This window comes from Bufo bufo, chromosome 4, assembly GCF_905171765.1.
Source record: "Bufo bufo chromosome 4, aBufBuf1.1, whole genome shotgun sequence".
Classification (NCBI taxonomy): Eukaryota; Metazoa; Chordata; class Amphibia; order Anura; family Bufonidae; genus Bufo; species Bufo bufo.
The window spans coordinates 219,591,183-219,618,425 of NC_053392.1; the positions used below are offsets into that span (position 1 = coordinate 219,591,183).

General features: G+C 44.7%; 1 protein-coding gene across 1 annotated transcript in view; it reads left to right on the top strand.

Annotated features, from left to right (window-relative positions):
• The window catches only part of LOC120997926 (histidine-rich glycoprotein-like), a 57,770-nt gene extending 39,521 nt beyond the window's left edge, over positions 1-18,249 (top strand). Inside the window, exons 6-7 of the mRNA XM_040428295.1 lie at positions 13,982-14,068; positions 17,572-18,249. Coding sequence (XP_040284229.1) covers positions 13,982-14,068; positions 17,572-18,180 — 696 coding nt within the window. The 3' untranslated portion in view covers positions 18,181-18,249. The remainder of the gene's footprint in view (positions 1-13,981; positions 14,069-17,571) is intronic.
• The last annotated feature ends 8,994 nt before the right edge of the window (positions 18,250-27,243 follow it).

Below are 27,243 nucleotides of genomic sequence, written 5' to 3' on the forward strand. Positions count from 1 at the left end.
GAAACCAACACGCAGTAGCGTATAACTAGGCCAAAACACGGACATGGGGATTCGTGATCGAGATACCAGTCAGCACAAGATTAAATTATATATTGGGTGGTGGTACTTTGGGTAATTATGAATAATGGGTTTCTGTAAGGCTTGGCTGTAGTCACAATGACCCTTTAAGCTTTTCATCTTGGGGAAATTTGGACATTTTAAGCTTTTGGGGTTTTTAATTTTTTTTTTATAAATATTACTAAATGTAGCTAAAATGAATACCTATATTTTTAAATTTTTTATGAAAGCAAAAAGGAAAAAAATGTGTGTACGTTTGTATTTTGCACACACACAAAGTCCGCTATACTATTGCTAAAACTAATAAAAAAAATTATGAATGAAAAACGGTCAGCTAATGGCTTATGTAAAGGTCTTATCTGTGATGTTCTGAACTCATAAACACTCATTCTAGCTAAACTCTTAGCAAACTAATAAGAATATGGCTTATACTGTAGAGTGTTTATGAGGTCAGGAGATCACAATAAGCCCTCTACATGAGCTGTTATATCACCTGACAGAACTCAGGAAAGATAGTCTCAAATGATGTTTGACCGCATGTATCGTTAAAACTGCTGACAAATTTTAATAAAGACCAATGAGTAAAATGAAATCATAAAAAGATGTCTATAGCAGTTAACTTGTTTAGGAAGAGAAGGTGCAGGAATCTGGTTTGGGTTTGGAAGTTCTCCACTACAATCTGAATTGGTCTGGTTTATAAGCAATTTATGTAGCTGGTGAAGGAGGGAATTGATGATGAAGGCCAAATGAACCATCGTCAAATTGTTCATGTGACCATTGGCTGCCGCAGGTAGACGTAGCCTGTCTGAGCCAGGCTGCAGATGGCTGTTTAGCTTATCCTTACACACATGCAACCAATGTGAAGGGAAGGATGACTCTCTAAAACCATTCAGGGTTAAACGAAACTTAGGGGGACGTTTATGAAGACTGGCGATTTAGATGCTGGGCCGTTGTCCCTTCTGCAATGGCGGTTCATAACGTAGGCAGACTTTATACTTGTCTAAATCTAAGCCAGCTCCCTTGCTGGTGTACATTTAGACCATTTTCTTTTTTGAAAATAATTTTTTATTGGTGTTGCCAAAATACATAGTTTACAGACTTTTCAGTTACATGAGTAGAGTGACAATACCCGTTTACAATTTTAATACAGTACCCAGAACCCCACTCCCACCCCCCTCCCCCAAACAACTCGGTCAAATCAGCGCATGCCCACCCCCCCATAATTCCAACAGATTACTAATGTTTCCCCTCAGGACCTTTGACAATTACTATAGGACCTTGTATACTCAAGTCGAATCAATCAAATGGCTAGTTTCCCCAAGGTGCCTTTGAGGGCCTCCAGGTTGTACCACTCTGTATATTGAAATGACAGCATAATCTCTCTGATGACCTCTTGTTTGAAGTTATTTGTAATAAGGGTTTTCCATTTTTTGAAAAACCCCTTAGTTTTCTTATCTTTGTTAGATTCTGTGTCAAGTTTATCAATGTACATTAAACGCGTCAACTGAGACTTAACCTCTTGGGTCTCTGGTATCTCAGGCTTCAGCCACTTCTGAAGAAGGCAACGCAGTGAGACCAACAAAGCTACATCCACTATCAAAGGGGTAGGACTTCGAGAGGACTCAAAATCGTGAAATAGCATAGTTTCAGGTGTTAGGTTCAGGTCCGTCTTCCAAATTCTCCCAAGCCAGCTCCTGACCTGACTCCAGAAGGCCTGCACCCGAGGACATAACCATATACAATGAGCTAGATCCGCTTTGATCTCCCCACATTTCGGACATGCAGTAAGAAAATCTGTCTTATTGGGTTGCTTAGGGAAAGCAAAAGCATATATGGCCGAGTGCATTAAACACAAGTGCGACTCCCTCCATACCTCGCAAGGCACAGCCCTACACACTCTGATCCAACCCTGGAGGATTTTTTCGGAAGTGACTGAGATACCTAGCCTCTTTTCCCATTTTTTAAAAAGAAACTGGGCTGAGGCTTTGTTGCCTGTTTCCCTTAGCACTTTGTATATATGAGATATAGAGAGCCTGGACTTGTCCGCTCCCAAGGAGAAAATTAAAGCGGCCCCTGTGCATTCGCTTGTTACATCTCTTAGCCTATCTCTGCAGAACAAATGAACTTGCTGAAAGGGTAACATATGATGTTTATCTAGATTATATTTTTGGCAGAGTTCTGGAAAGGTAAGATATCTTTTATCTCTAACTTGAAGAAGGTCAAAAAAAGTTTTAATGCCCCTATCCCTCCAAACCTGAAACATCTTATTCGTCACTCCTTGCGGAAACTCGGGATGCTGCCAAACACCCATTACTCTAGAGCAGACCTGGGCAAACTACGGCCCGCGGGCCGTATACGGCCCGGCGGACCTTTTAATCCGGCCCCCGGGCGGAGCCAGAGGCGTGCCAAGCAACGATACCCCTCCTCCGCGAATGAAGAGGACTTCCGACTCGGCGTGCTGCGTGTGGCATGGCGCGGTGGCAGGGAGGCAGCGTCAGCGGCAGTACTGTCTAGGTAAGACACAGCAGGGGGGGGGTGCCTCGTGCGAGCCGTACCCGGGACCCGGCCGGCCGCAATTATTCCCTTCTCTGTAACAGCGCAGCGCCCGCGGCTCTCATAGTATCGGCTGTGACTGTCTGACACTGACAGTCACAGAGCCGACAAGCATGAAGCTGCGGCCGCCTCCCCCTGTGCTGTGTGTAGTCAGTGTGACTAACACATGGCTGATCATCTCTGAGCATTACGTTTCTAAAGGCAAGGGGGGGGGGGAGGGGTGTGTACTATTGTAAGGGGGGGGGGGGGGTGTTCTGTATATGATGGGGGGGCCGGGGGGGTGTTCTGTACACAGGGGGACAATGGCTGGATTCACAGGGGGACAATTGCTGGATTCACAGGGGGACAATGGCTGGATTCACAGGGGGACAATGGCTGGATTCACAGGGGACAATGGCTGGATTCACATGGGGACAATGGCTGGATTCACAGTGGGACAATTGCTGGATTCACAGGGGGACAATGGCTGGATTCACAGGGGGACAATGGCTGGATTCACAGGGGGACAATGGCTGGATTCACAGGGGGACAATGGCTGGATAAACCTCTCATATGTATGTATACTAATGCCAGAAGTCTGACTAATAAAACTGGTGAACTGGAATTAGTGATGTGTGAGGAGGACTATGACATAGTGGGAATAACTGAGACATGGCTGGATGATAGCTATGACTGGGCAGTTAATGTACAAGGTTACAGTCTTTTCAGAAAGGATCGTCAAAACCGGAGAGGTGGAGGGGTCTGCCTTTATGTAAAATCTTGTCTAAAGCCCACACTCCGTGAAGATATAAGTGAGGGACATGAACATGTGGAGTCACTGTGGGTAGAGATACATGGAGCTAAAAACAACAATAAATTACTAATAGGAGTCTACTATAAACCACCTAATATACCAGAGTCCACAGAAAATCTACTACTAAACGAGATAGACAAGGCGGCAAATCATAATGAGGTGGTTATTATGGGGGACTTCAACTACCCAGATATAGACTGGGAAACTGAAACTTGTATATCTCATAAAGGAAACAGATTCTTGGCAATAACCAAAGACCATTATCTCTCCCAACTGGTTCAGGACCCGACTAGAGGGACGGCCATACTGGACTTAATATTAACCAATAGACCTGACAGAACAACAGACGTGCAGGTTGGGGGACACCTGGGAAATAGTGACCATAAAGTAATAACCTTCCAATTATCTTTCAAAAGAGCGTTTCTACAGGGAGAAACAAAAATACCAAACTTCAAAAAAGCTAAATTTAGCCAACTAAGAGAGGCCATAGGCCTAACTAACTGGGACAAAGTCCTCAAAAATAAAAATACAGCCAAAAAATGGGATATCTTTAAAAACATCCTAAAATCTCATTGTGAGAGGTACATACCGTATGGGAATAAAAGGTTAAGGAACAAAAAGAAACCAATGTGGATAAACAGAACTGTAAAGAAAGCAATAAATGACAAAAAGAAAGCATATAAAACCCTAAAACAGGAGGGTAGCACGGAAGCACTGAAAAACTATAAGGAAAAAAACAGAACATGTAAAAAACAAATAAAAGCGGCCAAACTAGAGACCGAGAGATTAATTGCCAAACAGAGTAAAACTAACCCTAAAATGTTCTTCAATTATATAAATGTTAAAAAGTATAAATCTGAAGGTGTCGGCCCTTTAAAGAGTAATGAGGGGGGAGTCGCAGAGAGCGACGAGGAGAAAGCAAAGCTGTTAAATATTTTTTTCTCCAATGTATTCACTGAGGAAAATAAACTGTCAGATGAAATGCTGAATGCTGAAATAAATTCGCCATTAAAAGTGTCCTGTCTGACCCAGGAAGAAGTACAACAGCGACTTAAAAAAATCAAAATAGACAAATCGCCAGGACCGGATGGCATACACCCCCGTATCCTAAGGGAATTAAGTAATGTCATAGCCAGACCCTTATTTCTGATATTTGCGGACTCTGTACTGACAGGGAATGTCCCACAGGATTCGCGCATGGCAAATGTGGTGCCAATATTCAAAAAGGGTCCAAAAACAGAGCCTGGAAACTATAGGCCGGTAAGTTTAACATCTGTTGTGGGTAAACTGTTTGAAGGTTTTCTGAGAGATGCTATGTTAGAGCATCTTATGGGAAGTAAGCAAATAACGCCATATCAGCATGGCTTCGTGAGGGATCGGTCATGTCAAACTAATTTAATCAGTTTCTATGAGGAGGTAAGTACTAGACTTGACAGCAGCGAATCAATGGATGTCGTGTATCTGGACTTCTCCAAAGCATTTGACACTGTACCTCATAAAAGGTTAGTATATAAAATGAGAATGCTCGGACTCGGAGAAAACGTCTGTAAGTGGGTAAGTAACTGGCTCAATGATAGAAAACAGAGGGTGGTTATTAACGGTACATACTCAGATTGGGTCACTGTCACTAGTGGAGTACCTCAGGGGTCAGTATTGGGCCCTATTCTCTTCAATATATTTATTAATGATCTTGTAGAAGGCTTGCATAGTAAAATATCAATTTTCGCAGATGACACTAAACTGTGTAAAGTAATTTACACTGATGAGGACAGTATACTACTACAGAGGGATCTGGATAGATTGGAGGCTTGGGCAGATAAGTGGCAGATGAGGTTTAACACTGAGAAATGTAAAGTTATGCACATGGGAAGGAATAATGCAAGTCACCCGTACATACTAAATGGTAAAACACTCGGTAACACTGACATGGAAAAGGATCTAGGAATTTTAATAAACAGCAAACTAAGCTGCAAAAAACAGTGTCAGGCAGCGGCTGCCAAGGCCAATAAGATAATGGGTTGCATCAAAAGGGGCATAGATGCCCGTGATGAGAACATATTCCTACTACTTTACAAATCACTGGTCAGACCACACATGGAGTACTGTGTACAGTTCTGGGCTCCTGTAAACAAGGCAGACATAGCAGAGCTGGAGAGGGTCCAGAGGAGGGCAACTAAAGTAATAACTGGAATGGGGCAACTACAGTACCCTGAAAGATTATCAAAATTAGGGTTATTCACGTTAGAAAAAAGACGACTGAGGGGAGATCTAATTACTATGTATAAATATATCAGGGGGCAGTACAGAGATCTATCCCATCATCTATTTATCCCCAGGACTGTGACTGTGACGAGGGGACATCCTCTGCGTTTGGAGGAAAGAAGGTTTGTACACAAACATAGAAAAGGGTTCTTTACGGTAAGAGCAGTGAGACTATGGAACTCTCTGCCTGAGGAGGTGGTGATGGTGAGTACAATAAAGGAATTCAAGAGGGGCCTGGATGTATTTCTGGAGTGTAATAATATTACAGGCTATAGCTACTAGAGAGGGGTCGTTGATCCAGGGAGTTATTCTGATTGCCTGATTGGAGTCGGGAAGGAATTTTTTATTCCCCTAAAGTGAGGAAAATTGGCTTCTACCTAACAGGGTTTTTTTGCCTTCCTCTGGATCAACTTGTAGGATGACAGGCCGAACTGGATGGACAAATGTCTTTTTTCGGCCTTATGTACTATGTTACTATGTTACAGGGGGACAATGGCTGGATTCACAGGGGGACAATGGCTGGATTCACAGGGGGACAATGGCTGGATTCACAGGGGGACAATGGCTGGATTCACAGGGGACAATGGCTGGATTCACATGGGGACAATGGCTGGATTCACAGTGGGACAATTGCTGGATTCACAGGGGGACAATGGCTGGATTCACAGGGGGACAATGGCTGGATTCACAGGGGGACAATGGCTGGATTCACAGGGGGACAATGGCTGGATTCACAGGGGACAATGGCTGGATTCACATGGGGACAATGGCTGGATTCACAGTGGGACAATTGCTGGATTCACAGGGGGACAATGGCTGGATTCACAGGGGGACAATGGCTGGATTCACAGGGGGACAATGGCTGGATTCACACGGGGACAATGGCTGGATTCACAGGGGGACAATGGCTGGATTCACAGGGGGACAATGGCTGGATTCACAGGGGACAATGGCTGGATTCACATGGGGACAATGGCTGGATTCACAGTGGGACAATTGCTGGATTCACAGGGGGACAATGGCTGGATTCACAGGGGGACAATGGCTGGATTCACAGGGGGACAATGGCTGGATTCACAGGGGACAATGGCTGGATTCACAGGGGACAATGGCTGGATTCACATTGGACAATGGCTGGATTCACAGGGGGACAATGGCTGGATTCACAGGGGACAATGGCTGGATTCACATGGGGACAATGGCTGGATTCACAGTGGGACAATTGCTGGATTCACAGGGGGACAATGGCTGGATTCACAGGGGGACAATGGCTGGATTCACAGGGGGACAATGGCTGGATTCACAGGGGGACAATGGCTGGATTCACAGGGGGACAATGGCTGGATTCACAGGGGGACAATGGCTGGATTCACAGGGGGACAATGGCTGGATTCACAGGGGACAATGGCTGGATTCACAGGGGGACAATGGCTTTCACTAATATGAGTCACAAATAGTGAAAAATGTTCATTGTTTTGGGAAATTTTGTTTAATAAATTTACATTTTTTTCTTGTAAGGCAACCTCACTTTTTCATTGTTTAACTATAACAAGTACTCGTACCAGTTGTCCAACAATGATATTTACTGCTTTTTATAAAGAAATACAATTGATTTTATGCAGTATTGAGTTTAGCCTTTTGGCCCGGCCCTCCAAAATATTTTCAGTTTCTCATGTGGCCCCATCGAAAAAATAATTGCCCACCCCTGCTCTAGAGGCTAGATAAGGTTTTTTGGATAGTTTGCGGGCCTCTTTCCAAGCAACCATGGTATCTCGGATTATCAAAGAGTGCTTCAAAATTTGGGGTAGAACCTGCCTCCTAGAGTGTAGTAAATTTACTAAGGGCCAAGGGCGAGACATCTGCGTCTCCAGATCATAGTTAGAAAAATGGCTAGTCTCGTGCACCCAATCTAGACCATGTCTGATAAGACATGCCAAATTGTACAGTCTAATGTTTGGTAGATTAAGGCCGCCCAATTCCCTAGGTAACATTAACTTGGTTAAGGCTATACGAGGTCTTTTACCTGCCCATATGAATCTCGTAAAAACAGACTGCAAGTCACGCACATCCGAATGTTTCAGAAGTACTGGTATCGTTTGTAAAGGATAGAGTAATTTAGGGAAACATACCATCTTCAGTAGCTGACACCTTCCAGACAAGGATAAAGGGAGGCTCTGCCACCTGTTGAGATCCGATTTAATTTTTTTGAACAAGGGGAGATAGTTCAGACCATAGAGTGAAGAAGGAGATCTTCCTATTTTAATACCTAGATAGGTGATTTGGGAATCGCTAACCCTGATACCCTCGCATACACTGGGAAACCTACTTCCGGCCGTCCCTGGTTTTAGTGGCAACAGAACACATTTATCCCGGTTTATTTTAAATCCAGACACCAGTTCAAAGGAGTCCAGGAGACGGATAACATTTTCCATGTCCTCAGAGGGGTTGGCCATGAACAGGAGAACATCATCAGCAAAAAGTGATGAAAATACTTCCTTCTGTCCCACCTTGATCCCCCTAAAGACCTCCCCCCCCTCTAACAGACGAGCTAAGGGTTCCAAAGTGAGATTAAATAGCAACGGGGAAAGCGGACACCCCTGACGTGTCCCCCTGCATAACGGAAACGAAGGAGACAGAAAGCCCGGAATTGCAATCCTCGCTTTAGGGGAAGTATAAAGCGCTGAAATAAAGGTTTTAACTGGACCACCGAAGCCCATCCTGTCTAGTATCTCGTCCATCCAATCCCACCTTACACTGTCAAATGCCTTCTCCGCGTCGATCGCAAAAAGCGCCGGACACGGAGAAGGACAGGTGTTCCACTGAACCACATCCAGTAACGTCAGCACCTTTCTGATATTGGAAACAGCTGCCCTACCCTTGACAAAGCCCGCCTGGGATGGTGACACTAACCCCGGTATATATGAAGAGAGTCTGTCTGCTATAATCCTCGCCACTAGTTTCAAGTCCACATTGATTAAGGATATCGGACGGTATGATGAGGGGTCCGTTGCATCCTTTCCCGGCTTTGGTATTAGTTTAATATACGCCAAGTTATCAGCTGAAGACAAAAGGGCACCCCCCAGCATACCGTTAAATACCGCAGCCAGAGGCTCTTTTAGTTCGTCTCCTAACATCTTATAGAACTCCCCCGTAAACCCATCAGGACCCGGGGCTTTATGCAGACCTAGTCCTTTGATGGCTATACAGATTTCCTCCTCAGATACAGGGGCGTTCAATATATCCAGTTGGGCCGAGGAGAGGGCAGGTAGGTTAATACATTTAGAAAGAAAGGAAGACAACCGGGACTTAGGACCTGGATCACCATATAGCTTCTTGTAAAAAGCTCCTAAGATAGAGACTATTTCCTCTGGTTTGTTATGTAATTTACCTCTCGTATCAGCTATTTTCATGATGTGATTCCGGGATCCGGAATTTTTGATAAGATTGGCCAGCATTCTACCGGACTTGTTTCCTCCCCTAAAATATTTATTCTCCAAGTTAGATAAGTCACACTTCATTTTCCTTTCATACCAGAGTTCAAACTCCCTTTTAGCAAGAATCCAAGACTCCTTGTTCCGCGGGGTCATATTGACCTGGTAGTTTGTATATGCACTCCGTAGGGAAGAACTAAGTTCCTTAAGGCGATCTGAGATTTTTTTTTTTAATCCTCTGGCATAAGTTATTATCCTACCTCTAAGGACAGCTTTTGCTGCGTCCCAAAACAAAGACGGATTTTCAAGACTAGCTATATTATCTCCTCTATACTCTAAATACCAACCTCTAAGAATCTCCCTGAAATTTTCGTCATTATATAGGAAAGCCGGGAATCTCCAAATGATATCTTGGCCCCTTGGGTGGATTTCAGACAATATTATAGATATCGGGCTATGGTCCGAAATCACCATGTCATGTATTTTTGAATCCACCACTCTTGACCTCAGAGACTCCGAAATCAAAAGGTAATCGATTCTGGACCAAGATTCATGAGGAGATGAATAAAAGGTGAAATCTCTGTCGTCAGGATTGGCCGCTCTCCAGGCATCAACTAAGGCCGTATCTCTCAAGAAAGGTTCAAGCACTGTGTCATGAACATGCGTTTGAGTGGGAATTGACCCTCTAACCGTGCGTTTCCTATCCTCCAAAGTGTTGAGCACTGTATTCAAGTCCCCTCCGACTATCTGTTTAAGCCCCAGGCCTCTATTTATTCTGCTTCCCAGTTTAGCAAAAAAGATCTTGTTCTCAGCATTGGGGCCATATACGTTATGCAACTCAATTTCTTCTGAGTTGAGTTTCAAGTGCACCATGCACCAACGCCCTGAGTCGTCTGAATCAGTTCCTAAGACCTCATATTTCAGATTCTTATGCATTAGGAACATTACCCCTGCCTTATGGTGCACTGCAGGAGAGCCTATGACTCTTCCCACCCAGGTTTTTTCCATACGTTTAAAATCATTTTCTGTGAGATGGGTTTCTTGAAGCATGGCTATATCGGCTCCAAGGTGTTTTAAACGTTTCAAGATCATGTTACGCTTTTGTGGGGAACGTAGTCCTTTGACGTTCCATGATACTAGTTTTACCATTGTATAGCGGGAGAAAACAGAGAACATTGAGACAGGCATACGCATGTGACCAACATAAATCCCTCATTAAAACCAACCCCCCGCCCCCCCAACTTAAACAACATCTCTAGAGCATAGTGCACTACAAATCTACCTAGTGCCCACATTTTAGCTCTTATGACCTTCACTTTTTTCCTCATGTGTTATTACGCTAAAGCTCCTTCACTCCCAAAACAGTTGAAATTAAAATAAAGTATAAAGCAGAAAATTAATACCTAGACAGGACTGACTACTCCCACCCCTCCTGCGTGTACATCAGTCATATCACCGCCAGCTCCTTTATCAGGAGAGAACGTCTTTAGACTATAACTGACAACAACAATACTTTACAGCTCAGTATCCAGCGTTCAGCGCAGTCTCTTGGGACGGGATTCCTCCTGTTGATCCGAAGTCTGTGCCAAATCGTCTTGCACACCCTTCAGAATGTTCCGTTGGCCTCTCGTCACCGGGCCCATTTTACCCTCAAGTTCAGCTGCCGCTTTCTCCGGTGAGGTGAAGGTTTTGCTGGAGCCGTCCAATTTGAACACTCTTAAGGTGGCCGGAAAGGTTAGAGCAAATCTAACTCCTCCTCGATGCAACTGGGTGCACAGTGGGGAAAAAGCTTTACGCTTTTTGGTGACTTCAGCGGAGTAGTCTCCAAACAAAAGAATCTTCATGCCTCTCAGTATAACCGGTTCTTTGCGAGCTTTATAAGCCTTGAAGATGGCCTCTTTGATGGAATAGTCCAGGTACCGCGTGATCACCTGCCTTGGGCTGCTTGGCTGGTTCTCCATGCTGGGACGAGGAGGACCCACTCTGTGTGCCCGCTCCACCTTACAGCTCCCAGTTATCCCCAAGGCCTGAGGTAACTCCTGCTCACAGATGGTAAGTAGATCTCCTTGGGGAATAGATTCTTTAAGGCCCACTAACCGTAGGTTGTTGCGCCGGGATCTATTTTCTAGATCTTCAATCTTCTCCCATAGGCGCTTGTTATCAGCCACCGCTGCCTGTAATTTTGTTAAAATAGACTCTGCGGTATCTTCCAATACTTGGATGCGGCCCTCAGCTTCATCCAGCCGAGTTTCATGCTGTTGAACTGCCTCTTGTAGCTGCCGCATGACATTGGTGACTGATGCGGCTAAGGTTTCCCTCATATCAGGTGCCAGCAACGTAGCCACCTCGACTGCAAGGGCCTTGTAATCAATTTGTGATAGAGCATTTGGGTGTCCCGTCCGCTCGCCCGCTTCGCCCTCTTCAGGTACCTTAGGCGCCATTATTGCGTCAGCTCGGTCCTCAGACCGCGAGGGAGAAACTGCTTTTCCTTTCCCTTTCTTGCCCATATTAGTCAGGAATCGATCCATACGTTGTAGTCGCTGGTTCAGAAACGGTAAGCACTCGAATTCCGACGGAATACAGGCAGTTTGCAACTATATGTGATTCAACTGCATCGGAGCTCTTGTGCCTGCCGCCTTCACATGTCGGCGCCGGAACCGGAAGTCAGACCATTTTCTACATTAAAACAGACGTAGAAAATGATAAATGAGACGGGCCAGCTGGTCCGCCCTTTTACCCGCCCACGCCATGCCCCCTTTTTTAGACCTGTCGTGAGCAGTGAAAAAGGGGAAAAAGTCGCAGATTGCAGAACAAATAACCTTTGCAACGCAATCTGTGACAGATATATGCCAAAAGTGCCATATATTTGTTCCTAAATGACCCCCTTTAGAGTTTATTCACACACAAGTGAAAGTGTGCCTCAAAATTTGAACGTCATTCCATTATTAAGTCCAAATAACACTTAGGTGAGAATGTTCTGGCTGCCTTTAACCACCACTCAGGAAAGTGGAAAGGGATTCTATGGGTATTCATAAAATAAAATTACTAAAAATACTTTAATATTACTATATTATAAGTATATTCCTAAATACATTTCATTAGTTACAATGACTCATTTTCTCTAGGGAGCAATCATCGGGGGAAATAACATGGCCACCGTCCTATTAGTGCACACAAAACCTGTCGCACAGGTGGACAAGTTACTTCCCAACACTAAGGTAAAGAGCTGCCTCATCCTCCTCTCCTACTTGTCATAATCCTGAATACAGCTGATGAGATCTACAGCTAAATCTCTGTAGGATTGGAGTTCATGAGGAGACATGAAGTACAGAGAGGAGGGTGGGGATGTGACTAATGAGCAGCAGCACTTGTATGCAGTCTCTGTTACCACAGACCCACATTACCACAGTCTGTCCTGTCCATCCTCTCTGTACAAACAATAAAACTAGGAAATAGTGGCATTATACCTACTATAAATGAAAAAAAAAAAAATACAAGCTCTTTGCGCACATTTTTGATCAAACGTGTGTAGGGCCCATCTACCAGGTGTCAAGGTGGCTTCTGCAGATGTGTCCCTAACACTAACAGAACTGCCTATCCTGGGCTTGACTAAGCCTACAATATTCAGGGCAGTGTAGGAACCAGCTACATATATACTCTGCTCAGAAGCCCCAGGCAGATGAGGGGTAGTGCTCAATCTAAAAGAGGCAACTACCCTCAATATATACTACACTATACTAGCATCCTCTCTGTACTTCATATCTCCTCACGAACTCCATTCCTGCAGAGATTCAGCAGAAGATCTTATCAGCAGAGAGGAGGCTGAGGCAGTTATTTAGCTCAGTGTTGTGAAGTAACTTGTACTCCTGTGTGATTAGGACAAGTAATATTTAAGTATTTTCAATAAATTTATTTTATGAATTCACGGAGAACCCATTTAAGGGCTTGTGCAATAGAAATGTATTGAAATGATTGCCAGCCTTCCCTCTATGACTGTGTATACCGATACACTGATAGGACCACCTCCTAGACTTCAAAGCTCAGAATGAACTGGAATTTATATGACTGAATTAGGCCTCATGCACACAACAAAAAAACTGACACAGTTTTTCATGGCCATTTTGCATCAGTGTGTGCATCCATTTTCTGGCTGTGTGTCCGTTTTTAATGTCCGTTTTGCATCAGTTTTTCATGTCCGTCATTGCGCTCTCCCAAATGGTTACGTCACCACGCAGATCGCAGGTCCTTCTGTAGGTCCTGCTCAATGAAGAGAGAAGAGACTGCCGCACCGCGAGCAAGTGGATGAGGTGAGGTTTCGTTTTTTTAACCCCTAAATGGCCTGTGTACCCGTTTTTAACGGCCGTTAGACGGGTACATTCCTGTCAATTAGCCGTTAAAAACAGTCCCATTGATTTCAATGTGGTCCATCTGGCCGTGAAAACGGCAAAAAATAGAACATGTCCTATTTTTGGACGGACGCTATTCACTGGCTGTTAAAAAAAAAAAACGGCCATGTGAATAGCCCCATAGACTATCACTGGTGCTAAAAATGGCCGTGTGCATGTAGCCTAACAAGTTATACTGAATATTTTCCCATAAAACTACATGTCAATCTGCTCAGCTTCTCCTGCTCTATAACATGATGCCTTCAGCTCAGACACCATGTTTAACATGACAGGTTCCCTCTAAACATCACCGTGAATTTATGGCTTCTGGGGAAAAAAATTATTATTTGACCGCACCAACATATGGGTGTCAGTCTGCTATAGGTTTCAGCATGGTATGTTTGTCAGATAGTAGAGTTATAAGACAAAAAAAGAGATTGTTAGCTGCAAATACCAAAGTAATAAACAGCAGACATAACTGAGGTGTTCCCTTTCCACAGCATGTTGGTTTCTGCACAGGAGGTGTTTACCACACACCTGAAAGGCAAGAAAAGTATTACGTGTCCTGTGACATCTACAACCCAAGGGTAAGCTGAGTACATGCTTCAAATTGATAATCAGTCACATTTTGAACTAGACATGTGTTGTTGTTTTTTTTACTCGGGAAGCCTTTCACTCAGAATAGTAGAGAAATACACTTGCATACACATGAGACAGCGATCATAGCCGCCAATGACTCGTCAGTGGAATTGTTCATGCGAATGATCCAATCACCAATGTGCCAGACTAAAGAGTCGATTTCTAAAGAAAAAAATGACTTCCTGGGCCAATGGTAAGTGATTGGCCAAACGATTGCTCTTGCTGATATTTCAAACAAGGGTCAGTCAAAATTAGCAATTGCAACTGACATCTCATGGTATTGGCGGATTCAATGCACATAGTAAAGTTGTGTGTTATATGGCAGCATTATGCCTTACATTATGGGATTCATAAGCCTTCTGTATGCTGCAGTATGGTGTCTTCCCTAGAAGCAGAGAGTGCCATACTTTTGTTTTATTTCCAAATTTTGTAATTCATGAGAAAATAACCTAAATGCTCCCAGCCACTCCATTCATTCTCTATGGAGCTGCTCGGCTGTCTCTGACAGTCCCAGAAAGTCCATAGAATGAATGGAGTGGCACTCCATTGGGATCAGAGGTGGTCCCAGCTGTTGGAACCCTACAAATCAGTTAGCTATCCCCTATTCTGTCATATCCAGGGGATAGGGGAATGACGTTTAATCTCAGAAATATGTGTAACAAATCCGTAGCATGTGAATATAGCATTAGGCCACTTTCACAGTGTTTCACAGTGCTATTGGCTTCATTTTCTGAGCTACACCCTTGCTGACTAATGTTTTTATCAAAAGCAGCATGTCTGAGTATAGTGTTTTTTCTGTTTTTTGTCTCCATAGCAAAATGAAAACACCATAAAACATCTCAAACTCTTGGTGTAATGAGGAGTTTATATGACTATGTGTTTTCAAATGCTGAAAAGAAAAACTGTGTGTAATAGGCCTAACGATTGGTGTAAGGGCTCTTTCACACCTGCGTTCTTTTCTTCCGGCATAGAGTTCCGTCGTCGGCGCTCTATGCCGGAAGAATCCTGATCAGTTTTATCCTAATGCATTCTGAATGGAGAGAAATCCGTTCAGGATGCATCAGGATGTCTTCAGTTCCGGAACAGAACGTTTTTTGGCCGGAGAAAATACCGCAGCATGCTGCGCTTTTTGCTCCGGCCAAAAATCCTGAAGACTTGCCGCAAGGCCGGATCCGGAATTAATGCCCATTGAAAGGCATTGATCCGGATCCGGCCTTAAGCTAAACGTCGTTTCGGCGCATTTCCGGATCCGACGTTTAGCTTTTTCTGAATGGTTACCATGGCTGCAAGGACGCTAAAGTCCTGGCAGCCATGGTAAAGTGTAGTGGGGAGCGGGGAGCAGTATACTTACCGTCCGTGCGGCTCCCCGGGCGCTCCAGAGTGACGTCAGGGCGCCCCAAGCGCATGGATCACGTGATCGCATGGCACGTCATCCATGCACATGGGGCGCTCTGACGTCATTCTGGAGCGCCCCGGGAGCCGCACGGACTGTAAGTATACCGCTCCCCCACTCCTACTATGGCAACCAGGACTTTAATAGCGTCCTGGCTGCCATAGTAACACTGAAAGCATTTTGAGGACGGCTCCGTCTTCAAATGCTTTCAGTACACTTGCGTTTTTCCGGATCCGGAGTGTAATTCCGGCAAGTGGAGTGCACGCCGGATCCGGACAACTCAAGTGTGAAAGAGGCCTTAGGCTACTTTCACACTTGCGTTGTTGTTTTCCAGTATTGAGATATGGCAGAGGATCTCAATACCACGAAAAAAAAAAATTCTGTTTAGTCCTCATGCATTCTGAATAGAAAGAGATCTGTTCAGTATGCATCGCGATCTCTTCTGTTCAGGCAGCATTCTGTTTTGTGACCGGACACAAAACCGCTGCAAAATGCAGTTTTGTGTCCGGTCATAAAAAATGGAAAAAAATGGATCCAGCACTGAAAACAATGAAAGTCAATGGTGACAGATCCGTGTTTTTTTGGTCTAAAAACCGGATCCGTCACCCATTGACTTTTAATATATTTAGTGACGGATCCATATTTTTCCATTTGATTTCACACAACCACATCCTAATGCCTCATTCACACGTCAGTGTTCGGTCAGTGATTTCCATCAGTGATTGTGAGCCAAAGCCAGGTGCGGCTCTAAACACAGAACAGGAGCAGATCTTTCCCTTATACCTTATGTCTGTGGAGGCTCCACTCCTGGTTTTGGTTCACAATCACTGATGGAAATCACTGACCAAACACTGACGTGTGAATAAAGCTTAACAGAAAGGATGCATCATGATGTGCAAAATCAAAATGGATACGTTTAATTCACCTATTGAGATCCTCTGCCGGATCTCAATACCGGAATTAACAACGTGTGAAAGTAGCCTAATCACAGTATAATGTAAAGTTATGTAAGTTTCTAACAAACCTTGTCTTTGAATTACGTACCTTTTTAAGAACCCTGATTGTTGTCAGTTACTCGTTCACAAACAGAGGCTGAAAACTTGTCCTGTTCTGACTCAGGGTCAGAGACTGTTAGAAGAGAGTTCTCAAACTTTAAGGCTAGGTCTACACGACGACATTTGTCGTGCGACAGATAGGGCACAACTACACTGCAACATTTGTAGCGCAACATTTTGTTGAACCAATGTCGCGCAACAATTTTTATAATGGCAGTCTATGGTGTCGCACTGCAACATGCAACATGCTGCGACTACGACGCAACAGTCGCAGAAAAATCCATCTCAAATGGATTTTCTGCGACTGTTGCGTTGCAGTCGCAGCATGTTGCATGTTGCAGTGCGACACCATAGACTGCCATTATAAAAATTGTCGCGCGACATTAGTGCAACAAAATGTCGCGTGACAAATGTCGTCGTGTAGACCTAGCCTAATAAGCTGTGCACCTATGTCAGTTGGACATGATCTTAGCAGATTTTTGCCTCAAGATGTCAATGAGAATGTTTCCATTCACTGACAACAACTAGATGGTTTTTAAATTGTAAGGAATTGGTAGACAAATGCGGTAATTTATCAAACTGATGTAAAGTAGAACAGGCTTAGTTACCCATAGCAACCAATCAGATTCCATCTATAATTTTTGACAGCTCCTTTGGAAAATGATATGTGGAATCTGATTGGTTGCTATGCACAACTAAGCCAGTTCTACTTTACACCAGTTTGATAAATGACCCCAAAATATTTTAGTTTCCCATGACTTTTTATTATACAGCAATTTATCTATAATGGATTAAAACTAGAAAATTACTAAAGGGGGTTCTGATCGGCAAGGGTGCCAGGAGTTGAACCACCACTGATCACATAATGATGACCTTTCCTTAGGATAAGCCATCTATATTAAACTCGCGGAAAATCCCTTTAAATTGATTTTATCTATTTGTTTAGTATAATAAATATAGTTTTTTTAATAAACAAAAGCCTGAATATGATTTTTCTTTTCAGGTTGATAAAGACTATGATGATCATAGACATCAGCTTTGTGGTCATGGACCAGTTAGATTAAATAATAAACAAGGAGAAGAAAAGAACACAGTCCCAGGCGTAGATGCAGCAGAAGAAATGCAAAAAGATGCTGGGGAGTCAGGAAAAGGCAAAGAGGCACCTGGCAATTGTGAGCATGGGCGATGCCCACTCCACAGGGGTCATAAACATCATCGTTGCCGACATGATCACCATCATCATTATCCTCACCATCATAATCATTCTCACCATCATGACCATCCTCACCATCATGACCATCCTTACCATCATCATCATGATCACCACAATCATACCGCATCTAAGGATGGCAGCTCATCTGAAGAACATTCTGATAAAAAACCTTTTGAAAAAAGATCAAAAGGTTCAGTTGAGCTTTACTATCTATCTGCTAAGAGAGACTGTGTACCACATCCTACCATTGTCCACCAACCTCAAAAATATGAAAAGCCTGGGAAGCATGGAAAGTTTGATAATATTGAATTTCCAAGTGAACAATCAAAACTGAAAACATGTCCAGGTGAACCAATGGTAGAATTACTACAAATTGTTCAAGATTGTCTTTTTAAATAATATAGAGCAATAGCATTTGTCTACTATATATGTTAAAAAGAGCAACAATAAACATTTATGAAACAAAAACTAGCAGTATTTGTCACCTTCAATGCATGTCATAAAGGAAAAATCTGAATAAGACTTAAAGATTCACTACCTTTTCACACAACTCTGCATAAATCAATAGTACAAGCAAGTATAAGAAACTTTATAATGTATCTTATCAAACAAAAATGCCTTGTTCTAGAGTCATCAGCTGCCCCCTTCCTTTCTAAAATAACTTTGACCAGATAAAGGACTAGGAATTTTACGTGGTCCTGAAAAAAACTAAAAGTGGCCAACACAAGTACGTGGGGCCAACAGAATAACATAGTAATGCACAAAATACTGCCTCAGCAGAACCAAATATCACAGTACAGAACAATATACTGCCCCAGTAGAACCAAATACCACAGTTCAGAACATATTTGACACTGTTTCCATACAGAAACTGTGGGAGGTAAGCTGCACAGAAATTGGACCCTTTGAATCCACATGTGGACCTGCTACTGTTGTGCGAATATGCAGCAAAATTTCAAAGGTCAACCTTTGACAACCAGTCTGACTGTGGAATATGTGCTACACCGTGGACTGACTGCAGCAGTTACAGCATACGCTGCATAGTAGATGTAAAAACATACTGCATCTGCTGTAAATGCAGCGGTCAGTCCACAGTGTAGCACAGATTCCACATTTAGGCTGGGTTCACACATGACGGAATGGCTACGGATTTGCCATCACAGATTTTTGCAGTGTCGAACATTACCAGCAAAGTGAATGAGATTTTAAGAAATTTTATCCCCACGCTACATACAAAAATCATAGCGTAAACTGACCTGTGGTGCAAATTGTAAATCTGCAGCATGTCAATTTATGCTGCAGTTCTCCCCAGCAAATTCCACCCTTTGCAATGGAGAGTGGCAAAAAAACCTGCACTGGAACTAGCACTTTGAATGAAACAGGAAGCACACCTCCATTCAAAGTGTAATGTTGGGTTACTACTAGGGTTGAGCGAACCCGAACTTTAAGATTTTTGGACCCCGGACCCGAACCCGAGCATTTCAGTAAAAGTTCGGGTTCGTTGTTCTGCGATTTCTCTGCGCTTTTTGAAAGGCTGCAGAGCAGCCAATCAACAAGCGTTTAACTGTCTGACCTTAGAAGCCATCACAGCCATGCTCACTAATGGCATGGCTTTGATTGGCCAGTGCAGCATGTGACCCAGCCTCTATATAAGCTTGAGTCACGTAGCGCTGCACGTCACTCTGCTGTTACAAGTGTAGGGAGAGGATGCTGCTGGACTGGTGATTTCTGGGAGAGAATAGGAGAGAATCTAACTCAGCGATCTACATACAATTAGTTGTGTGGGTGCAGGGCACAATCTTTTTTCCCTGCCCTGAGCCCATTGACCAAAAAAAAACAACTTTTATCCGTTTGTTACTTAGGTGGGCTGCGGCGGCGGCCATTTTATGCAAGCTCAGTGCACCAGCACTGCATCTGAGCTTTTGTGACATTCTAATCCAAGCTTGAAATACTGCACTAATAATCTGGATGTAAAAAAAATCACCCTTTTTTGGCAATATACAACATCTGGTGCATTTGCAGGATTAGTCAGTGTGCAATTTTAGCTAGAAATACAGGCATAATTTTCTGGGTTTTTTAAAATGACCTTTTTTTGCAAAATACACTATTTTACATCCTTAGCTGCATCTGGACATGTGAAATTCAAACGTTATATACAGCTTTCATATTCTGTTAGTAAAAAAAACACTTTTTTGGCAATATACAACATCTGGATTAGTCAGTGTGCAATTTAAGCTAGAAATACAGCCATCATTTTCTGGGTTTTTAAAAACACACTTTTTGAGCAAAATACACCATTTTACAGCCCTTGGAGCATCAGCACGTGTGAAATTCAAGGGTTATATACTGCTGTCATGCCCTGCTCGGACGGTGTGCGGAGGTCTGTCAGATTGGCAGCACGTGTCTAACCTTTTGTTTGTTTTGGAATCATGCTGGATCCGCCTTCCTTTAGGTGCTCTGGTTGGGGTCATTGGCTTAAATTGCCTTCACCCCCAGAGGGCCGTGCGGGTTATAGAATTCAGTCTGGCCTTGGATTCAAGGAAGGAAGGATTGTCTGTTCCAGCTCAGATAAGTTTGGTTTCTGTTTGTGTTGTTTGCGGTCTAGGCTATTTGTGTGTCTTCTGCCCCTTCTCCCCTTTCACCATCTCAGGGATTCTAGGGTGTTTGCAGTCCAGGCACGAGGACACATCATTCCTACCATCAAGGTCTGAATGTGGGCTTAGCAGCATAGGGAGAGAAGTCAGGGATGTGCTAGGAGGTGACCTTTTCCCAGCATCTAGCCTAGACACTTGTGTATTTGGTTGTCTGTGTATCTGAGATCCTGTCCGCCGTGACATTATAACCCGCCATACTGTGACTGCCATTACCTAGCGGTTTTGTGATGGCGTCAATTGATGCACTGGTTGACCGCATGCAGGGATTATCCCTAGAGGTTGCGGATCTGCGTAGTTCGGTCACACAGTTTCAGAGTGTTCTTGCATCAGGTGCAGGTCAAATTGGTGGGGAGCCTAAAGTCGCTCTTCCCGAGAAATTTACAGTGGGTGCGGATGATTTTATCCGCTTTCAAGAGTCATGCAAATTGTATTTTCCACTGCGTCCATTTTCGTCAGGTGATGAAAGTCAGAGGGTTGGTATCATCATGTCTCTGCTTAAAGGGGACACGCAATTCTGGGCTTTCTCTCTGCCGCCCGGTTCTCTGGCCCTCCGGTCGGTGGAGGAATTTTTCAAAGCCCTGGGATTGATTTGCGATGACCCAGATCTGGTCTCGATGGCAGAATCTAAATTGCTTAACTTATTACAGGGTGAACATACTGCAGAGGTTTACTGCGTAGAGTTTAGGAGATGGGATACAGAGCCAGGGTGGAACGACCCTGCGTTACGTAGTCAGTTTTGTCAGGGGTTATCTGAGAGGTTGAAAGATGCCCTGGCTTTTCATGAGTACCCGGATACCCTAGAGAATGCTATGTCTTTGGCTATACGGTTGGATAGACGTATCAGAGTGAGGTGTAAGGGTCCCTCCGTGCAAGGGATCCCTTTTGCGTGTGGTTTCGTCTCACCTGCTGCCCAGGGTGATATTACTTATAGCTCTGGGGTAGGAGAGGAACCCATGCAGTTGGGTCAGATATCTTTTCGTTCTGGTAGGAAAAACTTTAGGAGATTACATAAACTATGTTACTACTGTGGAAAAAGTGACCATTTTGTTTTTGCTTGTCCTTTTGTTAAACTGCATGATGATATGAAAGAAAAAAAAAACGTCCTGACTCTTGGTAGCGTGAATGGAGTAGTGGAACAAGCAGGTATGCAAGCTCACTGTAATTCTCGTTTTCTCCTTCCAGCTATGGTGGCGATAGACTCAAGAAAATTTTATGTTGAGGTATTCATTGACTGTGGTGTTGGGTTAAACCTTATTGACTTTCTTTTTCTTCAAAATCTGGGTCTAAGTACGTGCACTTTAGAAAGGGAGATTCCGGTGTTTGCAATAGATTCTTCACCTCTTTCTCAAAGGAGTCTCACTCATATTGCACATGGTATTCAGTTGAGGGTGGGTGAGTCACATGTAGAGTTTATATCTTGTTTTGTCATGAGGGATTTGCCTGCTCCTATAGTCCTAGGTTTACCGTGGTTGACAAAACATAATCCAATTATTGATTGGCAAGCAAGACAAATTATTGGTTGGGGAGAATTTTGTTCAGAGAATTGTCTTGGCACATCTATCTCTGGGGTGTCCACTGCGGTTCTACCTCAATATCTCTCAGACTTTGCCCATGTCTTTTCGGAGGGTGGGACCCAGGAATTGCCCCCTCATTGTGACTATGATTGTCCAGTTAATCTCATCCCAGGAGCTAAGTTGACAAAGTCTCGCCTTTACAATCTTTCCCAACCTGAAAGAGAGGTCATGCGATAGTATATCGCCGAGAGTTTGGCAAAAGGTCATATTAGGCCATCTAAGTCTCCGGTGGCAGTAGGTTTTTTCTTTGTCAAGAAAAAGGATGGATCACTGAGACCGTGTTTGGATTTTCGGGAATTGAACCGTATTACGGTCCGTGATCCGTGTCCCCTTCCTTTTGATCAGATTGTTGGTGCCAGGGTGTTCTCCAAGTTGGATTTGAGAGGGGCCTACAATCTGATCAGAATCAAGAAAGGGGATGAGTGGAAGACGGCCTTCAGTACGCACGAGGGTCATTTTGAGAATCTGGTTATGCCTTTTGGGTTGACGAACGCGCCAGCGGTATTTCAGCGATTCGTCAATGACATTTTTCATCACTTGGTGTGGAGGTTCGTGGTAGTTTACTTGGATGACATTTTAATTTACTCTCCTGATCTGAAGACCCATCAAGATCATGTGAGACAGGTTTTGACGATCCTTCAGGAGAATAAGTTATATGCCAAATTGGAAAAATGTGTGTTTTCTGTGCAGGAGCTTCCGTTTTTGGGATATCTGCTTTCCGACTTTGGTTTTCGTATGGACCCTGAAAAGGTCCGGGCGGTTCTGGAATGGGACCAACCAGAGAATCAGAAAGCTTTGATGCGGTTTTTGGGGTTTACTAACTATTATAGAAAATTTATTCTAAACTATTCCACCATTGTTAAACCTCTGACTGATATGACAAAGGAGGGCACTGACGTCTCTGTTTGGTGGGAGGAGGCATTGCAGGCCTTTTCGACTATTAAGGAGTGTTTTGCGTCTGCTCCCATTCTGGTGCAGCCCAATGTGTCTCAACCATTCGTGGTGGAGGTGGATGCATCAGAAGTGGGGGTGGGAGCGGTGCTGTCGCAGGGTTCTTCTCCTGGCAAATGGGTCCCGTGTGCTTTCTTTTCCAAGAAGCTCTCAGTCGCCGAGAGGAACTATGATGTGAGAGATAGAGAGTTGCTGGCTATAAAGTTGGCCTTTGAGGAATGGCGTCACTGGTTGGAGGGGGCTTCTCACCCCGTTACTGTTTATACGGCTCATAAGAATTTGGCTTACCTGCAATCTGCCAAGCGTCTGAACTCTAGACAGGCCAGATGGTCACTGTTTTTTACCAGGTGAAATTTTGTTGTTACTTTTCGTCCGGGGGTCAAAAACATCAAGGCAGATGTGTTGTCTCTCAGTTTTCCTGGGGGAGGTGATTCAGAGGATCCTGCTCCGATTTTGGCTGACGGGGTTGTGGTTTCCGCTCTGTATCCCGAATTGGAGATGGAGGTGTTGGGAGCCCAGGAGGGGGCTCCTGGTTCCTGTCCCCCAGGGAGGTTGTTTGTTCCCGAAGAACTGCGATACAAGGTTTTCAAGGAACATCACGATACTGTCCTTGCCGGACATCCTGGTGGTAAGTCCACCTGTGACCTTGTGTCCCGGAGGTTCTGGTGGCCCGGGTTACGTAGGAGCATTGAGGATTACGTGGCAGCTTGTGAGACCTGTGCACGATCTAAGGTTGCTCATACTCGGCTGGCTGGTTCACTCCTTCCTTTATCTATTCCGTCTCGTCCTTGGACGCACTTGTCCATGGACTTTATTACGGATCTGCCAAGTTCCTCGGGGAAAACAGTAATTTTGGTGGTAGTTGATCGTTTTAGCAAGATGACTCATTTTATATTGTTAACTAGTCTGCCTAATGCCAAGACTCTTGCGCAAATTTTTGTTGACAATATCGTGAGATTGCATGGTATTCCTTCGGATGTGGTTTCTGATAGGGGCACGCAGTTTGTCTCCAGGTTCTGGAGGGCGTTCTGCTCTCGGCTTGGCATTCAACTTTCGTTCTCTTCGGCTTTTCATCCGCAGTCAAATGGACAGACGGAGCGTACTAATCAGAACCTGGAGACCTACTTGAGGTGCTTTGTGGCGGAGAATCAGGAGGACTGGTCCTCATTCCTGCCCTTAGCGGAGTTTGCTTTGAATAACCGTAGACATTTTTTGGCGCATATGGTTTTCATCCTCAGTTTGGTACCTTTTCTGGGACTAGTTCCTCTGGGATGCCAGAGGAGGAAAGGTTTTCTTCTACCTTATCCTCTATCTGGCGGAGGATACAAGGGAATTTGGAGACAATGGGTGAGAGATATAAGCGAATGGCTGATAGGAGACGTGTGACTGGTCCGGACCTGTGTGTGGGTGATCTGGTGTGGTTGTCCACTAAAAATATTAAATTGAGAGTGCCATCTTGGAAACTGGGTCCAAGATTTATCGGCCCGTACAAAATATCTGCGCTGATCAATCCAGTAGCATTTCGACTAGATTTTCTGCAGACTTGGAGGATCCATGATGTGTTCCATAGATCTTTATTGAAAAAATATGTGAGACCAGTTGAACCATCGCCATTGCCCCCTCCTCCTGTTCTGGTCGATAGAAATTTAGAGTTCGAGATCTCCAGGATTCTTGACTCTAGAGTTCTTCGGGGTTCCCTTCAGTACCTGGTACACTGGAGGGGATACGGTCCCGAGGAGAGGATGTGGGTTCCGGCACTGGAGGTCAACGCCAGCCAACTGGTTAGGGCTTTTCACAGAGCCCACCCGGATAAGGTTCGTCCGGGGTGCCCGGAGGTCACCCGTAGAAGGGGGGGTACTGTCATGCCCTACTCGGATGGTGTGCGGAGGTCTGTCAGATTGGCAGCACGTGTCTAACCTTTTGTTTGTTTTGGAATCATGCTGGATCCGCCTTCCTTCAGGTGCTCTGGGTGGGGTCATTGGCTTAAATTGCCTTCACTCCCAGAGGGCCATGCGGGTTATAGAATTCAGTCTGGCCTTGGATTCAAGGAAGGAAGGATTGTCTGTTCCAGCTCAGATAAGTTTGGTTTCTGTTTGTGTTGTTTGCGGTCTAGGCTATTTGTGTGTCTTCTGCCCCTTCTCCCCTTTCACCATCTCAGGGATTCTAGGGTGTTTGCAGTCCAGGCACGAGGACACATCATTCCTACCATCAAGGTCTGAATGTGGGCTTAGCAGCATAGGGAGAGAAGTCAGGGATGTGCTAGGAGGTGACCTTTCCCCAGCATCTAGCCTAGACACTTGTGTATATGGTTGTCTGTGTATCTGAGATCTTGTCCGCCGTGACAACTGTTGCCATATTCAGTTATTAAACAAACACCTGTTTGGGCAAAAAAAGGTTTATTTGGCAGTCTTTGCTGCATATGTCATTGTGAGATACACCCTTTAAATATAGAGGTTCTATTCAGATATTTGAAATACCGCCATTTTGTGCACAAATCTTTAATTGCGGCCTAGTTTGGGTCAGGCCGTGTGAGATACACCCTGTATATACAGGGCTTATATTCTTCTATTAATAAAACACCCTTTTTGGGGCAAAAGACACAATTTTTCAGGCCTTACAGCATCATGACGTTTGAAATTCCAGGGTTATATACTGCTGCCATATTCAGTTATTAAACAAACACCCGTTTGGGCAAAAAATGTTTATTTGGCAGCCTTTGCTGCAGATGTCATTGTGAGATACACCCTTTAAATACAGGGGTTCTGTCACAGTCGTTACCTCTGGCTGTGACCTTCTGTCTATGCTCTCGCTGCAGCTCCGTTCCTGTGTGTTGCTTGTGGTTCATTATGGGTTAACTCCCCTGTGTTCCTATCTGGAGTTAATCTGTCTGCTCCATGGGTGTGGCCTCTCTGCTGCACCCATGGAACCTGTATATAAGGCCTCATGCACACGACCGTTGTGTGCACCCGTGGCCGTTCCGTTTTTCGTGATTTTCTGCGGACCCATTGACTTTCAATGGATCCGTTGAAAACTCAGAAAATTCACCGTTCGTCATCCGCCTCCGTGATCCGTGTATCCTGTCCGTCAAAAAAATATGACCTGTCCTATTTTTTTGACGGACAACGGTTCACGGACCCATTCAAGTCAATGGGTCCGTGAAAAAACACGGATGCACACAAGATTGGCATCCGTGTCCGTGATCCGTGTCCGTAGGCTACTTTCATACAGACGGATCCGAAGATCCGTCTGCATAAAAGCTTTTTCAGAGCTGAGTTTTCACTTCGTGAAAACTCAAATCCGACAGTATATTCTAACACAGAGGCGTTCACATAGTGATGGGGACGCTTCTAGTTAGAATATACTAAGAACTGTGTACATGACTGCCCCCTGCTGCCTGGCAGCACCCGATCTCTTACGTGGGGCTGGGATACGCACAATTAACCCCTCAAGTGCTGCACCTGAAGGGGTTAATTGTGCGTATCATAGCCCCCTGTAAGAGATCAGGGGCTGCCAGGCAGCAGGGGGCACACCCCCCTCCCCAGTTTTAATTTCATTGGTGGCCAGTGCGGCCCCCCGGCCCCCCTCCCTCTATTGTTTTAATATCATTGGTCGCACAGTGTGCGGCCCCCCCGGCTCCCCCTCCCTCCCTTTATTGTATTATCATTGGTAGCCAGTGTGCGGCCCCCCCGGCCCCCCCTCCCTCTATTGTATTAATATCATTGGTGACACAGTGTGCGCCCCCCCCGGCCCCCCCTCCCTCTATTGTATTAATATCATTGGTGGCACAGTGTGCGCCCCCCCCGGCTCCCCCTCCCTCCCTTTATTGTATTATCATTGGTAGTCAGTGTGCGGCCCCCCCGGCCCCCCCTCCCTCTATTGTATTAATATAATTGGTGGCACAGTGTGCGGCCCCCCCGGCCCCCCCTCCCTCCCTTTATTGTATTATCATTGGTAGCCAGTGTGCGGCCCCCCCGGCCCCCCTTCCCTCCCTTTATTGTATTATCATTGGTGGCCAGTGTGCGCCCCCCCCGCCCCCCCCTCTATTGTATTAATATCATTGATGGCCAGTGTGCGGCCTCCCCTCTCCCCCCCCTAATACTTAGCAATATTAGAAGCATCATACTTACCTGCTGCGCTGTCTGTGACCGGCCGGGAGCTCCTCCTACTGGTAAGTGACAGATCATTAAGCAATGCGCCACACAGACCTGTCACTTACCAGTAGGAGAAGCTCCTGGCCGGTCACAGACAGCACAGCAGGTAAATATGATGCTTCTAATATTGCT